Source organism: Carassius carassius, chromosome 16 (assembly GCF_963082965.1).
Source record: "Carassius carassius chromosome 16, fCarCar2.1, whole genome shotgun sequence".
In the NCBI taxonomy this organism is placed as follows: domain Eukaryota; kingdom Metazoa; phylum Chordata; class Actinopteri; order Cypriniformes; family Cyprinidae; genus Carassius; species Carassius carassius.
In genome coordinates this window covers 25,346,325-25,364,348 of record NC_081770.1, presented here as the reverse complement: position 1 = coordinate 25,364,348, position 18,024 = coordinate 25,346,325, and the positions used below count along the sequence as shown (strand labels likewise).

General features: G+C 34.5%; 1 protein-coding gene and 1 long non-coding RNA gene across 2 annotated transcripts in view; one reads left to right on the top strand and one right to left on the bottom strand.

Moving 5' to 3' along the window:
• Positions 1-4,328, top strand: part of LOC132160017 (CD276 antigen homolog) — a 36,929-nt gene extending 32,601 nt beyond the window's left edge. Inside the window, exons 2-4 of the mRNA XM_059569713.1 lie at positions 2,989-3,029; positions 3,312-3,638; positions 3,853-4,328. Of these exons, the coding sequence (XP_059425696.1) occupies positions 2,989-3,029; positions 3,312-3,638; positions 3,853-4,079 (595 nt within the window). The 3' untranslated portion in view covers positions 4,080-4,328. The remainder of the gene's footprint in view (positions 1-2,988; positions 3,030-3,311; positions 3,639-3,852) is intronic.
• Positions 1-5,513, bottom strand: part of LOC132160024 (uncharacterized) — a 51,261-nt gene extending 45,748 nt beyond the window's left edge. The window contains exon 1 of the long non-coding RNA XR_009437934.1: positions 5,380-5,513. This is a non-coding gene — a long non-coding RNA (uncharacterized LOC132160024). The remainder of the gene's footprint in view (positions 1-5,379) is intronic.
• Positions 5,514-18,024: the final 12,511 nt, after the last annotated feature.

Below are 18,024 nucleotides of genomic sequence, written 5' to 3'. Positions count from 1 at the left end.
CAATATAGAATCGACTATAAAATTTTACTATTAGTCTACAAATCCTTAAATAATCTTGCACCGTCGTATTTATCGGATTTACTCCACCCATATACTTCAAAGCGAGAACTGAGATCAGGAAACAAATCCCTCCTTCGTATTCCTAGAACCCGCTTGAAAAAGAGGGGAAATAGAGCTTTTGAAGTGGTGGGCCCCACTTTATGGAATAATCTTCTTATTCATCTTAAAATGGCTTCCACTTTATCGGAGTTTAAAACAGCGCTAAAAACATATTTGTTTGGAGTGGCTTTCAATGTGTAATTTACTTGAATTTATCTTTTTATGCACTTTAATTGATTGTTGATAGTGACGTTGTTGGTACATTACGTATTTTATCGTGATTACTTTTAATGTGTATTTACTTGAACTTAACTTTTAATGCACTATATTTGATTGCTGATAGTGACGTTGCCGGTTAGTATGTATTTTGTCGTGATTACTGTACAGCACTTTGTTCGGCTAAAAACCGGAAGTAAATGTGCTCTAGAAACAAACAAACTTGAACTTGAACTTGAACTTATACAAAATAATTAATTAGAATACTTACTCCTGCTCACTCACGCCAAAGAACTCCCCGCTCAAGCTCGCCGTCTCTGCAAGATTAACGATGGCAGTTTGCACGCATAGCTACTAGAAGATTTACATCTGTCAGACAGGTTGCTGACGTCATCAAGCTTAGTTTGAGTCTGCGCGTCAGAAACGGAAGTGCTAAAAATCGCTAAAAATGGGCTTCACTTGTCTCAATTGAGTTCCAATGGTCGCTGTGTCTATTTCTTTTACTGTCTATGGTTAGAGTATAAAATTAGTTGCATTTATAGGGGTTATTTTAGCACAATTCTAAGGGGGTTATTATAGAAACCCCATGGACCTCACTAATTTTTGAAGCCTAGCTACGGCCATGGTTAACTTGTATTTATACCACTGTTCCAGAACAGTTCAAACTAAATACTCCTATGTGTGCAGTGCATTTTACAAATGACAAGGACTGTTTCCTGTGAGAGTAGCCTACAATGCATCTGTGCACAAAGGTTGTTTCTATAAAGTAAATTCCAACTTTGCAAGTACAGTCTGCCCCTTCTGACTCACAGTCTCTACATTTTCAATTGTAAAGGATTTGCCACTGATGATTCAAACGCTAGAATATCGCTAACATCAGTTACAGTTAAAATAATCATTGCCAAACAAACCAGAAACAACATGCCAGAAACATATTAATCATTGCAATAATGATTCAGGCCTAAAATCTTAACCACATCAACTCTGGGGACCCACCGGTGGGTCCAATATTGCATATGCCTAATTCTCAAAAAATCAAAATAACAGCTGAAGTGGTTAAGTATTTGCTTATGATGATTCATATAGTATTAACGGCAACATTTTAATTCATTTATTTATTTCGGCCAGTGTTTTAATTAAAAGTATCATTAGAATAGAAATATAACAGTATTGCAATTTCTTGCAATTTGAAAAATAAATCATGATTTTCATCACACTTGACAACAGATTGATTGATTCTCTGTATATAAAGGAAATGAGTGATTGTGAGCTTAACAGGAGGCTTATTGGTTAATATTAATAAGAGTTAAGAATATCTAAAAAGTTTAGAAATTGAAAATAACATTAAGTTAAGAATGATAATGTGGGTAATGTGTTTTTTGTTTAGAAGTGAGACTGATATGGGGAGAATAAAGACTATTTGCATATTAATAATTGTTTAATTACCATTCCTTTGAAACAAGGTATTGAAAAGTAGAACCACCGAACTATTGGTATTCATTCTAAATAATCAGTATCAGTGCCTAAGAATTCCCTAATGAGTGTTAAAATTAAAGAACTTGGCATTAAGATGCCAAACACCTCATCTTGGATGTACATGACTATAGGAATAAAAAAAAAAAAATTAATTTAAGTAGGAAAAGACATGTTTTATGAAACCAAACCTTGTTCTTAAAGGGATAGTTCACCTAAAAATAAAAATTCTGTCATTAATTACTCGCGCCCATGTTATTCCAAACCTGTAAGACGTTCATTCATCTAAGGAACATGAATTAAGATATTTTTCATGGAATCTGAGAACTGTCTTAATCCTCCCATAGACAACTGTAATGTTCCCAGGTCCATAAACATAGGACATCAGTAAAAGACTCCATGTGGCATCAGTGGCTCAACTTCAGTTTTACGAAGCTACGAAAATACTTTTTGTGTGCAAAAAAATTAAAAGTATCATAATTTATTCAACAATTCTTCTCCACCGAGTTATATCTTCTGCCATTTTGAAAAGTAACCCAGAACGTAATCAACATAATCATCATCGTTTACGTTCAGCGGGAAAGCGTGCACATGAACGTAATCTGCATAATCAGCATTGTTTATGCTTGGGGGAAAGCATTTTCCTCTTTGGGGAGAAGAATTGTTGAATAGCCTTTTTATTTTCTTTGCACACAAAAAGTATTCTCGTAGCTTTGCAAAACTGAAGTTAAGCTGCTGAGGTCACATGGATTGTTTTACCAATGTCCTTACTACACTTCTGGACCTTGGAACAATTCAGTTGTAATGCTGAGTCTGACAGCTCTCATATTTCATCAAAAATATCTTAAGTTGCGTTTTGAATATGAACGAATGTCTTACAAGTTTGGAACGACATGAAGGTGCGTAATTGATGACAGAATTTTATTTTTGGGGGGAACTAACATTTTAAGCGATATGGGTTAAGTTGTATCGTCAGATTATCCCATCATGCTTTTAGTTTGTGCAGCTGATAAACTGAAGCTGCCTCTAAAAACTTCACCATCTGGCTCTCACAAGAGTGTTTGATCACAACAATGTCATTTTCTAACCAGCATACACCTCGTGGTGATCATGTGATCATCTCAGATGAGCTTATTGCTAGTGTGGTGATCTACTGGTTTAGCAACAGGAAATTAATGGAAATTATTTCTGTTTCTACAGATTCTACTTCATCTGTGTGTCTGCACTGCTGATACAGAAAGGTGAACATCTGAATGACATATTTCATATTCATGTAAAACATTTACTGTATTGTAATATTTCTAGATTTCTTCTAGTTTTATTTTGTTTATACCCTTGAAAAGGTTTTAAACAAGTTAATACCTGTTTTAGAATGTCTAGCAAAATTTTATTATTTGTATTTAAAATTTAACTAAAGTATGTTTTTTTTTGCCAAATAATCTGGCATGGCATTAAAACAAACAAGCAAAAATGTGTATAAATGTTATATTGTGTTTTTACAGTTACAGTTTTTGTGATTTCAGTCTCTCTGCAGGTCACAGTAGATGGTTTCATCGGTGGTTCTGTTCTCCTGCCGTGTTCTTCATCTAAACATGATCTTAAACTTCAAGACATTAATGTGCACTGGAGACACAATGACAGCAAACTTGTGTTTGATATAATCAAGGGTGAAGATTCAGTAGAGCAACAGGATCCACGATACAAGAACAGAGTTAAACCTTTTTCTGAAGAGTATAAGAGAGGAAACTTCTCCATCAGACTCACTGATCTCAATCACACTGATGCAGGAAGATACACCTGTTTCATACCACACTCATCTGAATATAAGACTGTGGAGCTGATCATCAAAGGTGTGTAGTAATTATTAATTTATATATTAATTAGAAAATAAATAATGTTTGCTATTAATGTTCTGTTCAGTCTGAATGCTGCTGTATAAACATTACAAAAAGGATCTGTTGCATTTGTCACATTGCGGCAATCTTATTCCTTCTTTCTTTCTTTCTTTCTTTCTTTCTTTCTTTCTTTCTTTCTTTCTTTCTTTCTTTCTTTCTTTCTTTGCAGAGCCAACAACAGGAAGTGGACCTATACCAGCTGATCAAGAAACCCAAAAACCAGGAACAGATGGGGTCACATCGCCGTCTTTGCTCTGGGTTTACATCACAGTACCTGTAGTAATATTAATATTGATAATGATGATAGTCTGTTTCCTCTATAGAAATACAATTAAAGATGCTTTATTCTCTCCTGTCACGACTGAAAATAAAGAACCGACAGAAATAAATGTGTAAAAGTTTCAAAAGTAATTGTTACAGCTTTCAGTGTTTCATTCTGGTGTCAGAGACTGTTTTGTGCTCTTATTTTCTTGCTGTTTGCACCGCGTTGCTCTTATTGTATAACAGAATGAAACGGGGACTTTCTTTAACATTGATGGATGACTGATTCTGATAATGTGCTAGTGCCTTAACAATTTTGTTTCTGTACCACAAGTTTTCTTTTCTTTGTTGTGTTTGCATTTTGCATTATCTATAATTATTTAATTAAAAATCAGTTTGTTGAAGATTAACATAAGTATGGTACTCAAATGTTCCACTTTATAGAACTACAGGATTATTGTATTGTACAAATTGTATTTACCTGTGGTTTTCTCTCTCTCTCTCTCTCTCTCTCTCGCTCTCTCGCTCTCTCGCTCTCTCTCTCTCTCTCTCTCTCTCTCCCCCTCTCCCCCTCTCCCTCTCCCTCTCCTTGCCGGAGTTTTCTCCCAAAATAAGTCCAAAACTGGCGTACTATCTTGTGAATGGAGATTTATTGGCCTCTTTCCAGTGAACAGTAATGTTCATGTTCTGCTTCTGGCATTGCTGGACTTCAGCTTTGTATGAACTGGGATCATTTTTATTTGATTAATAAAGTGTATGTCCTATTTCATCTTTTCATGTGTTGTTTGATATTTACTTTTTGGATGCTCTTTCAAATTTTAGATCTAATGGAGTTCAATTGTTGGTTTTGGGATTTTTAGCCAAGAGTGGCCTGTTTCATAAAACAAGTTTACCAAATAAGCTAGGTTTATTTAAGATAGTCTGTTGTTTTGTCAGTTGATTTAGTTCAAAATAAGTCAGACTGAAATAAGCCTGTCTTAATTGATAAACTTGTTTTTTAGAAACAGGCTCCAGTTATGTTCAAAAACTTTGTTTCCTGCTCTGAAGATGTTTTTATTTTTCATAAACCTGGATCTGTTTTTAAATCTCAATTACAAAATCGGAAGCTTAATACAATATTATACATTTAAAATAAATTAAACTAAACAATAGTTATATCATTTGGCACAACAGAGGTAGCCTTTATACTGTAAATGTGATTTGATTTGTTTAGTTGGTCTTGAGGGTAGACTTAAAGAATCTCTGGAAAACCATTCTTGATTTTATACATTATTTAAAAAAAAAAAAAAAAAGAAAAAAAGTTGAATGTTACTTATTTTGAATGATGTCTTATTTTGTTGAAATGGCAGCAAAGATTGTAAAATGAAAATGGCAGTCAAGATAATAATTGAATTATCAATAATTCAGTAATTGGTGAATTGAATCAGTAACTTACATAAGTACGAGAGTGAAGCTTCCTTTCATCCGCTGCACTGGAAAAACTATATTTTGGATTCTGATCCTTTCTCTGAATGACGTCTCATAGTTCTGCTGTCAGTGAATTTTTAAAATGATAGCATGAGTTTATCGTCACTGTAAGAGCAGAGCAAGAATGCAGAGATTCCAGTCCCATCCAGAGAGCGAGAGGGAGAGAGAGAGAGAGAGAGGGATAGAGAGAGCGAAACAAGTTAGTTAAAACTACAGGGAAATACAATCTGCCTTTTCCATGAATTTGCCATTCTAATGTTATTAACATCACCAACAGATGCAGCTGATAGCACAGAATTACAGCACTGACTCTCTTCTGAAAATAATAGTTTACTCTTTTCTACAGTAAGAAATTACCAGTATTGTATTTCTTTTTCTGCTTCATAGTTCTTCATTTTTATTTTATTTTTTTTATCCTGACAGACTGTTCAAATACTACATTTATCTCTGACAGTCAAAAGGATTTTAAGAAGGTCACAGTAATTGTTCTTTTTGACTGGCAGCTCGCAACGCTTTTATAATAATACAAAGATTTTGAAGTGCTTTATCAATAATTGCACTGTTAACTGAAATTAATCAAACAGTGAAGATGTAATAATAAAGTAGCATTGAAACTGTTCAAAAGCTGTTTATTCTGAATGTTCTCCCATTCCTGCTGTCATTCTGTCTTTAATAATCTAAACTGTCATGTCGTGACTTCAGTTTGTCACTGTGAGAGAACGACATGAATGCAGATCTTCCACTTACACCCACATGTGTGACGTTCAGAGAACCTGAAAGAGAATTTAAAACAAACAGTTTGAAGAAAAAAAAAAAAAAACATTATTTTCATAGTTTGCTGGATGGATCACCTGCTGGTGTTTGTTGCAGTACTGTATGTGCTGTGTTTATTTTAATTAAATTTAATATTTTTAGACGTGTTCACACCAATTCTTTGTTATTGTTGTAATGCTAATATTCTTCCTTAGTTTTATTACTTTCAATTTCATTAGATTTTGTCTTATCTGAGCAAAATAGTTCTAAGGCCTGTTCTGTTTTGTCTGGTTCTTACATCTAGATGAAATCCAATTGCTGATGTTTTCCATGTGTTAGTAAAAAATCACATTTCTCTAAACAGCATTTATTTGCAGAACTATGCTTGACTCAGAAAATATGAAATGCAATATAAATATATTGTATATAATATTATTGTTGTTGTTATTTAAAACTATTATTATTACACCATGTCACCTTGTATACAGAACCAAAACCAATGTATCGTGTTCTTTATATTGTTATTGTCCTCTGCTGCCCTCCAGAGGCTGTGAAGGTAAAAGGTCACTTATATACTCATTTCAAAATAGTTTGAATATCTAGTCACACACTGTACCTTAAGTACATACACAATGGTGAATCTAATTCAGAGACGGTCCTAATGGGTTCAGTTAGTTAATTATGTTGTTAAATTTAATTGTTAAATAAAGTGATGATGGAGGTGCTTTAGGACTACAGTTGGTGTTGGGCATTAGGTGTTGAAAACAGTTTGTAAAGTGTGGTCAGCAAACTTCAGCTTCAGTGTTGTGTGGAGGAAACTACGTTTATTCACTGCAACATGAAGATCATTCAGCTTCAGCTCTGTGAGTTTATTACGTTATGTTTATATTTACACATTTACACATACTTTATAAACTTAGACAAATAAAAACTGTTATGATTTAAAGTGGTTTTAAAGTGTTGTCACAATTATGATGCTTGTTTTTACTGCTGTTTTATCTTACAGATGTATTAATGTGTTGTCAGTGTGCAGTGTCAGATCTATTAACTGATCTGGGATCAAATGTGATCATAAACTGTGATCTTGATGAAACTGAGGTTTATTGGATTTTACTGAAAGCAGCAGATCCTCCAACAGTCATTCTACAGTCATTCTCAACACCAACATCACCTTTTTACTTCAATAAAACATTCATAAAGAAATATACAGTGCAGTTTAAACATGGTCTGGTTATTAATAATGTGACTGCTGATGAATTAGGAGTTTATTACTGTATGAACACAGAAACACCTCCAAAACTCAGCAACAGCACCAGAATATACTTCAACGATGAGTTCATTTACTACTTAATTATTATGATTATTTACTTTGCATTATTTGTTATTTATTATTTTTTATACACATCGTCATAGTTCTCTCTCGTTCCAGAGATGATTGTGCTTCAGTAAGAGACTGACAGTAGCAGACTGAACTCTTTCTTTACAGAATCAGCTCAACTAACTGAGTGTCACAATCAGACAGTTTATGAGTTTATTAATCAGAATCAAACACAATATCAGATTATCATCATCATATCTGCTCTGATGAACGGACTTCTGATCATTCTGCTGATCGGTGAGTAATTATTCTTATTGTTCTCAATTATCCTAAAGTTGTTCATGAGTACCTTGTTTATGTGCTTCTCTTCAGAAAAATATTTCAGGCATAGTTCAAATTACAGGGGGTACTGGGGGCAGGGATGCGCGGGTCAATGTATTAATAACCTGCACCCGACCGACGTTTTCAACTAACCCGCCCGCAACTCGGACCCCAAAAAAATTAAATAAAATAATGTACCCGACCCGCTTCCTGACCCGCATTTTTAAAAAGCAGTAAATGCTCATCGTAGCGTCATTGGGCCATAGGAACGTAGGCAAAACTAACTAGCCAAAAAAAGAAATAATAATAATAATAGCCTAATAATAACTTAATATATTATATTTTTGTCAAGAATTATAAAAAATCGACATTGCTCCCTGCAGTCTTCTTTGCCACCTCCATCTCTACGTTCAGACTGAGCTCGTGCGTCATCTTCATGCCAGTTATTCAGCCAATAATGTGTAGGCCTGTATTTAAAAAATGTGTCTAGTACTATATAAATTTTATTTCAAAGGACCCGACCGACCGCGACCCGAATATCATTAAAAATATTTTTGCATGACTCGTAACCGCGGGCGACCACAGGCACCCGCTCATTTTGGATCAACCCGCGCATCACTGCTGGGGGGTACTTTACCCCCTAAGGAAGACCAAAGGGAAAGAAATATCAGTTTTTGGGGGGTCCAAGGTATATAATCATTAACGAAAACTGACGAAAAAAGTGAAAACTAGGTGGGAAGAAACATTGTCCTTAACTGAAATTAAAATAAAAACGGGGCATATATTACAAAAATAAAAATAAAAAACGATAACTAACTAAAACTGTAATGTGTGTTTGGCAAAAGTAAATAAAATAAAATAAAATTATAGTGTAAATGTCCTTAGTTTTCGTCTTTGTCAAGGTCTTTCATTTTTTAATGCTATTTAAAACACGTAGTGTATTCGTTCAGCTGCATTTCCTTTCCCTGCTCTTGTATGTCACAGCTATGTAGTTCTTCTGTGGTAGTATGGTTTTTCATAGTATGCTCCTTAATCATATTAAAGCTTGCTCAGGTTTCACATATCTCCAAGTAATTGTGTTGATTTGACACTGACTACCATAGACTATAGTACAGTATATGAGAGGGTTGGGTCTTACCTCCAGGTCTTATGAAATCTAAAAATAAACCAAATCAATATTTCATGAAATAGGCAATAGGCTTCTTGTAAAGGTATTACTTTTACTAGTAATTAGAATGGTATTTCAGTGCACTTAACGTCTAACTTTTGAGTCGATCAAAACAGTTCTCTTTTGGATATATAATAACAATGAGATATTCTGTAACCTACTGATTATCAGTTTGTCGCATGTTTAGACCTTGTATGTATGTTGCACAGCACATGTTGCACTTTGCGATCACGGTGGGGATTAATATGGACCATGATGGTCATAGAAGAACTGAAGGAGCAGTACCCCCAATTATGGTGGGGTAATTCGCACTCTGATTTCAGGTATCACAAATTATTTGATTTTGCAATATTTTTGTGTATTCGAACCCTTTCCAACAATGACTGAATAATTGGAGATCAATCTTTTCACACTGAGGACAGCTGAAGGACTCGTATGTAATTATTACAGAAGGTTCAAACAAACATACATTAAGAGGCAGGGGGGGGGGGGGGGGGGGTGAAAACTTTTGAACAGAATGTTTACATTTCTATTTTGCTATTTGCTATTTCTATTTCTATTATCTTAACTATCATATATATATATATATATATATATATATATATATATATATATATATATATATATATATATAAAGGGGGACGCAAACTTTTGACCTAAACTATATGTTTTTTTTACCATTGGAGGCAAAAATTATTTACCTGTTAGTAAATTTCTAATCTAAGTTCTCTGTTTCTTTCTTAGTTTCTGCTGCTGGAAAAACAGAACAGTTGGAAAAGTACATTCATGATGCTGATCTGCAAACAATCATATATCAATCATAAGAACCAAACCAACTGAACCAATTGTAATGTAAAGTCAGTTTCTATATGGGCACATTTTAAAGTCTTGGCTAAATTATTATTATTATTATTATTATTATTATTGTTGTAAATTTTCCTTACATTATTAAACCTCAGTTAATCTTGCCGTGTTGATGTGTATTCCTTGATTTGTTTCAGTCAGAATTTGTCCTGGCATGAGTTTCTGTTATAATGTTATTTACTCTTTCATGTTCTATGGGTTGGATTTCTGTAAAAACCTGCTAGATTGTGATTTAGTAGAAGGAAAATTATCAGACATGGAAAGAAAAAAAGTGTAAGATTTCATGTGATATGTCAAGATCTTTTAAAAAATATTTTCTTTCAGTAATCAGAGATAAAAATGACACATCCATGACTATTTATTTATGTATTTTATTTTGCATACCGTTACATTTAACCGATGCTGTGTACTTGTATCTTTTGACAGAACAGCATTTAAGTTACATTTAAATAAATATGAACAGAGTTTAAGTAAATATATATGAACAGAGTTTAAGTTAATATATGAACAGAGTTTAAGTAAATATATATGAACAGAGTTTAAGTTAATATATATGAACAGAGTTTAAGTTAATATATATGAACAGAGTTTAAGTTAATATATATGAACAGAGTTTAAGTAAATATATATGAAGAGAGTTTAAGTAAATATATATGAACAGAGTTTAAGTAAATATATATGAACAGTGTTTAAGTAAATATATATGAACAGAGTTTAAGTAAATATATATGAACAGAGTTTAAGTAAATTTATATGAACAGAGTTTAAGTTAATATATATGAACAGAGTTTAAGTAAATATATATGAACAGAGTTTAAGTAAATATATATGAACAGAATTTAAGTAAATATATATGAACAGAGTTTAAGTAAATATATATGAAGAGAGTTTAAGTAAATATATATGAACAGAATTTAAGTAAATATATATGAACAGTGTTTAAGTAAATATATATGAACAGAGTTTAAGTAAATATATATGAACAGAGATTAAGTAAATATATATGAACAGTGTTTAAGTAAATATATATGAACAGAGTTTAAGTAAATATATATGAACAGAGTTTAAGTAAATTTATATGAACAGAGTTTAAGTTAATATATATGAACAGAGTTTAAGTAAATATATATGAACAGAGTTTAAGTTAATATATATGAACAGAGTTTAAGTAAATATATATGAAGAGAGTTTAAGTAAATATATATGAACAGAGTTTAAGTAAATATATATGAAGAGAGTTTAAGTAAATATATATGAACAGAGTTTAAGTAAATATATATGAACAGTGTTTAAGTAAATATATATGAACAGAGTTTAAGTAAATATATATGAACAGAGTTTAAGAAAGTATATATGAACGTAAGTAGGTCACATCCTCAACCCCGGTGAAGAAACCCTTAATGAACACATGAATGAAGCCTGATGCTGGTGTTGCAAACAAAAAAGTTGTTTTTTGTTTATTTAGGACTTGTATTTTGTCCCTGAATTTCAGGATATTCTTATATATCAATATTTATTTTTTATATAGTTTTTGTATTTAGCAGAAATCTACACAGTGTAACTACACAGACTGTGGTTTAACTGAAGCTTAAGCCAAAACCGTACTTTTTTTCCACTGGTTGGTCACTTGGGCATTTAACAGCCAATAATAAACAGTTTCTGTCACCTTTGTCTAGACTGGAGGTTTAACCTTGAACAGAGTGCAGTGTTTCTCCACTACCTTTATGTATCTCAGTTCTCACAGTTGTCTGAAACTCAAATAGAAACAGCAGTTTGTCTGTTTTGTCTACTGTATATCTACACACTTAGTGTTTCACTAAATGTAAAGCCCATCCACACAAGTTTGTAATGCTTTCAATGTCCAACATTTAATAACCTGAAACTGTCAAAGCTGTTGTTAAATATTCACACCTGATCTGTGTATGAAGTGTTTATCAGTCTGTCTGTGACTTTTCTGAACTTGTTCTTGGTGAGTGAAATAGGCAATCATGAAATAGGCAATAGGCTTCTTGTAAAGGTATTACTTTTACTAGTAATTAGAATGGTATTTCAGTGCACTTAACGTCTAACTTTTGAGTCGATCAAAACAGTTCTCTTTTGGATATATAATAACAATGAGATATTCTGTAACCTACTGATTATCAGTTTGTCGCATGTTTAGACCTTGTATGTATGATGCACAGCACATGTTGCACTTTGCGATCACGGTGGGGATTAATATGGACCATGATGGTCATAGAAGAACTGAAGGAGCAGTACCCCCAATTATGGTGGGGTAATTCGCACTCTGATTTCAGGTATCACAAATTATTTGATTTTGCAATATTTTTGTGTATTCGAACCCTTTCCAACAATGACTGAATAATTGGAGATCAATCTTTTCACACTGAGGACAGCTGAAGGACTCGTATGTAATTATTACAGAAGGTTCAAACAAACATACATTAAGAGCCGGGGGGGGGGGGGGGGGTGAAAACTTTTGAACAGAATGTTTACATTTCTATTTTGCTATTTGCTATTTCTATTTCTATTATCTTAACTATCATATATATATATATATATATATATATATATATATATATATATATATATATAAAGGGGGACGCAAACTTTTGACCTAAACTATATGTTTTTTTTACCATTGGAGGCAAAAATTATTTACCTGTTAGTAAATTTCTAATCTAAGTTCTCTGTTTCTTTCTTAGTTTCTGCTGCTGGAAAAACAGAACAGTTGGAAAAGTACATTCATGATGCTGATCTGCAAACAATCATATATCAATCATAAGAACCAAACCAACTGAACCAATTGTAATGTAAAGTCAGTTATCAAATCTGCTTTATTTAAACTTGTAGGATCTGTGTGTAAATTTGCTGTAGTTCCTGTGAACAGAAACTATAACCAGAAACATCTTCAGGAACCTGCTGAACAGCCAATTCCTGAACTCCTGGTGTATCATACAACAGCTAAGGACATGAAAGAAAAGGTGTGGAAATGCAAAAGTGAACAAAATAGAAGAAGAAGAAGAATTTGCTGTAGTCTCTTATCTTCCAGAAATGTATTACATATCATTTATCGTCTATAATGACTTCCGTTAGAAACCTGGAAATGTGAAAAAGGAGACATCTAACAATACTTTCAAATGTGTTTAATTTATATTAATAACATCAGGGCACCATGATCAACAGGTATTTTTATGATATTTTCAGTTTACACAAAACATGTCATACTTCCCACACAAGTCACACTGAAACTGTTCTAAGGTGTGCAATTATTTCCAGGGAAACGCACGACAAACTTACAGCCTAAAACAGCAAAAGAACTAAAACCCACAATAACGCTGACCAAGCTAATAAATATTGTAAACAACAGGATAAAAATGACAAATTATTTTCATGTTTTTGCCACAAAATTACATTTTGGTGTATGGAGTGCACATACTCTTTCTCCCACGCTCTCTCCCTTACAAACATGCACACACACACACACACACACAACAAACATGTTGTCAGTGCAGATTTGGTGAATTTATTAGTAAAATAGTTTTAGCAAGAACATTACTGCTTGATCTGATTAATTATATCCTGGTAACACAACAGTCAAATAAATGTTTGTGTGTGTTTTTTGTCTTCTTGTCTATTAGTCTTCAGTTCAGTTATGTACCAACAAATACTTGTTATGCATTCAGTATTGACTGTAATAGAGCAGGGCTGGGCCGCTTTGGTCCTGGAGAGTTCAGCTCCAACCCTGCTCAAACACACCTGCCTGTAGCTTTCTACTGATCTTGAAGATCCTGAAGACCTTGATGAGCTGATTCAGGTGTGTTTGATTAGGTTTGGGGACACAGCCCTCCAGGACTGAAGCTGCCCAGCCCTGTATTATATCACAGTTCTATTGTGTTCTATATTATATAGAAACAATGCAATGTAATATGTGTATTTAATGCTCTGTGTAGTTGTTTAATTCATAGTTGTGTCTCATCTAGTTTCCAAAGGCATCACATGATGTCATTGTATGATGTTTTACAGTCACTAAGGCGTGGTGTTACTATGGCAACACTCAGGCTTCAGGATGATGGAGATATAAACACAGTCAGAAGTCAAAACACATTTCTCCACCAAACTCTGCTGCTGAGAGACAGCTGAGGCCCCCAAGAGCCGCCAAGAGCCTTATTACAAAGAGCCCTATGACTGACCCAGATCAAAAAAACCTTCTGTCAAAATCCGGGGTGGGGGGGGGGGGGGTTGTATCTATACATAAAATATCTAAAACAAATAAATTGTTTTTAATATGTAAGGGAAACAGGTCAATTTAGCTCAAAGGGAATCGTTTACGATTTTAAAGGGAATTTGAACAGAATCACTGTTTCACGGCTGATCACAGAGACGCCCTGCGATTCACTGAACGAGCCGTTTAACATCAAATCTGCGCTGGATATTAATATCCAAAGTATAGTAAAAAACACTATCAATTAGCACAGTAACAAGATCGGCAGTTTAAGACATTAACTTGTAAGCACAAAACACAAGATACTTCTCTTTTCAATATGAATAAGGCTTTATTAGATAAATCTAAGACATATAAACTAATCTAACACATAAACGCACGCACTCACACATTCACACAAGTTACAGGAAGATCGAAAGTTAGGGAAAGATGAGTTTAAGAGAATGGAAATGTGGAATCCCAAGTTTACAGCAATACGTTAAATTGCATAAACATGAACAACCATCAATCACTTAATTATCCCTCGCATTGAGTTCCTCAATGAGGTTAGAATTATATTAGATACACCAGCACAAATGTCTGGAGGTAGTACTTGCGTCTCCTGTGTTAAGTTGTCGTTAAAAAGGGGATTTTTCCCGATGTCGCTGATTGGCTGGAAGTTCAGTAGTCATTGAAGTGACGTCTTGGGAAGCCCGTGGTTGGGCGTTGGCTGAAGATGCAGAGTTGTGTGGGCTGGTTGAAGTTGAATGGGCAGTCGAGGTCCGACACGGCGTTACAAAACTTAACTCAGAACAGGAAACTCTCAAACGGAAAAGAAAAGAAGTAAAGTTTGACGAGACTAGGTGGTGTTTCTTCTCATCGTGGCTAAGTAGCAGCAGGCGTGCAGGCCGAAGCACGCTGGAACCACACTCAAAGAACAGTGATGACTAACAGCATGGCTAAAAGCTAAAGCTAAGAAGCAAAGCTAAAAGCAGGCATGACTAATAGCAGAAGCTAAACGCATAGCTAAAAACTAAAAGCAAACATGACTAATAGCAAAAGCTAAAAAGCATAGCTAAAAACTAAAAGCAGGCATGACTAGTAGCAGAAGCAAAGCTAACAACTAAAAGCAAGATTTTATGGTGTCCTAAGTATTTAAACTGGCCTGTTGGCCACACCTCAAATGTTGTCTTGACCAATCAGATATTGTCTTGGCTCGGGGGTATAATAAATCATATGTTGTCTTACCAAGCATGTGGTCCGAATTTTCCCGCTCTTGCAGGGTCTAATTTTGGACATGATTCCTATAACAAGAATATGATACATTTGACAAATAACTGATGATCAGGACTATTTCAAGCAAGCAGATTTGATTACATAGATACTAGACATGAATATGTATCCTTAAGCTATCCCATAGTTATTAAAAGACATACACAATAAGTGATTATAACATGATAGTAAAATGTGTGGGTTACATATAAATGAATATGGAGTTAAGCGATGGACTGATATTCATTTAGAAGTCATTTTGGAGTTCATTTTGGTCCATATATATGTACAAAAGACTTTGTCATTATCTGACAAAGATTTCTGTGGAGACCAGAGGTTCAAAGCCCCCCCCCCCCACCTTTAGGAATTTCAGTCTGGTTCTGCTAGGTGGGGGAAGTGTTTAACTCTCATGGGTTTACATGTGATGTCCGACGTTGCATCTCACTTACGAACAACAAATTTGACAATCTCTTCTGCGAATTAAAATTGTCAATAATTGTTCTAGTGGTGTTAATGTTGAAAGCTGTTCTGTGAAAGTGTTGGTTGGTTGGTTATCTTGCTTGGGACTTGTGGCACAGAATGTTTTATGACTTCCTGTTGCCTTACTGAGGAATTTGGCTCATGTTTCATCCACAGCCCTGATCGACTCTTTAATTTGTCTGGTTCGAGTCATTTCTGCTACAAATATATTGTACGTATATAAACACAGTGTACTCCACACATTTCATAAATGTTTTTCCTGGATCCTTGTGCATCAGGCTAGGCTGTTCATTCCATTTTTGGAAATGAGAAACAATCATTAGCCGTGTTTCCACCACTTTACCCAGGAACTAGGGACTTTGGGCTGGTACTCTGTGTGTTTCCACCGCAGGAACCAGGATCTATGGTAAATAAAGTTATGGGTAAAAAAAGGCCCCTCAGAAAGTCCCTGCTGGTGAGGTGGTACTTTTTCAAAGGTCAGGAGCTTGTGGGGGCTGGACTTTGGCACTAAACATCCTGATTGGTTGAGTTCACGCAGCATTGTGATTTCAACCACCATTTATTTGGATCATTTTCAAAATATTACTGTTATTGTGTCATAAAGTGTAATTTTAAAAGTATTTAGGGCGAGAATGTAGTTGTATAAAACTCAAATCTGTGGTTTATTTATAAAGACAGCGCCTTTTTAAAAATGTGTTTTGCCGATTTCGGAGACGATCAGCTCCACGCGATCAGCAGGAGCTCAATGCTCATGTATCCGCCTAGAGAAGTCTCAATTTGGCTAGTCCTTCTGATATGTGCTGCTGGCTCTGATGACTCTTAAGTGGTTAAAGATAAAATACAATTCGTTTTGGGTAAATCTAACAGGTAATCGTTGGTCTTTATATATATTAAAATGAAAATCAACCCTACTAGCAAGGGGCATCTCAGGAACCGCACTTCAATGGTTTGAGTCTTACCTATCAGATAGGTCCTTCAAAGTATCTTGGAGAGGTGAGGTGTCCAAGTCACAACATCTAACTACTGGGGTGCCTCAGGGCTCAGTTCTTGGACCACTTCTCTTCTCTGTCTACATGGCATCATTAGGTTCTGTCATTCAGAAATATGGCTTTTCATACCACTGCTATGCTGATGACACTCAACTCTACCTCTCATTCCTGATGATCCGACGGTAGCTATTCGCATCTCAGCTTGTCTAACAGACATTTCTTGCTGGATGAAGGACCATCACCTTCAATCAACCTTGCCAAGACAGAACTGCTTGTGGTTACAGCAAACCCATCGTTTCATCATAATTTCACCATCAAGTTAGACACATCAACCATAACTCCTTCAAAAACAGCTAGAAGCCTTGGAGTTATGATTGATGATCAGCTGGCCCCAAATTGGCCCCATCAAGAAATGATTGCTGGGATGAAGAGGAGTATGATTCTCCATTGAACACTTTTCCAGAAAGATGCAATGTATATAAAAGAATTGAAGAAAAACAGCCCAAGTTGTGGGTCAAGTTGTTATTACAAGTTCTCCAGAGACATAACGCATTTTATGTTACAATCTGGTAATTACAGTAACTCATATGTGACATGATCACACTGTAAATATTCAGTTCCACATGCATAAAACACTAGAATATTTTTATAGGCCACGCTAACAGAAACTGAAAAACTTGTAAATGTTGGACATAATCATTATATCGGCATTTGAAAAGGATGGAGAATTAACACCTGTGTGTAACCCTACTTGTTATTTTAAAAAGTTTAAAAAGTTACAATAACAAATAACCTGGATAATGTCATAAGGTGCAAGTCGTTTACTTTATGCACTATTCTGTGATGTTTTGTAGTAGAAATAATGCGAGTAGTGCGTTCACTGAAAATTCCAAAAATAAAAAGTGCACTTTATACACCCAGATGATAAACTTAAATAACCAAGAGCAAAAATGAAGTGTGGACTGTTGGACACTTCATACACTCAACTTTTACAGCTTTAATTATGGAGCGAAGAGGGCGGAGCTATCAGAATCCAATTATGAATGACAAAATAACCTTATAAAATTAATAAACTACATGGTTGAGTACATGTACATTTTTTAATTAGATTGTGATGACGTTTCCACAGTTTTTAACACTGTAACAACATCTTTTCTTGTTTTTCTTCTTTTTTTTCTTTCTTTAAATAGTTAACACTTAAAGTGACTGTGACATATGGTGACCCATACTCAGAATTCGTGCTC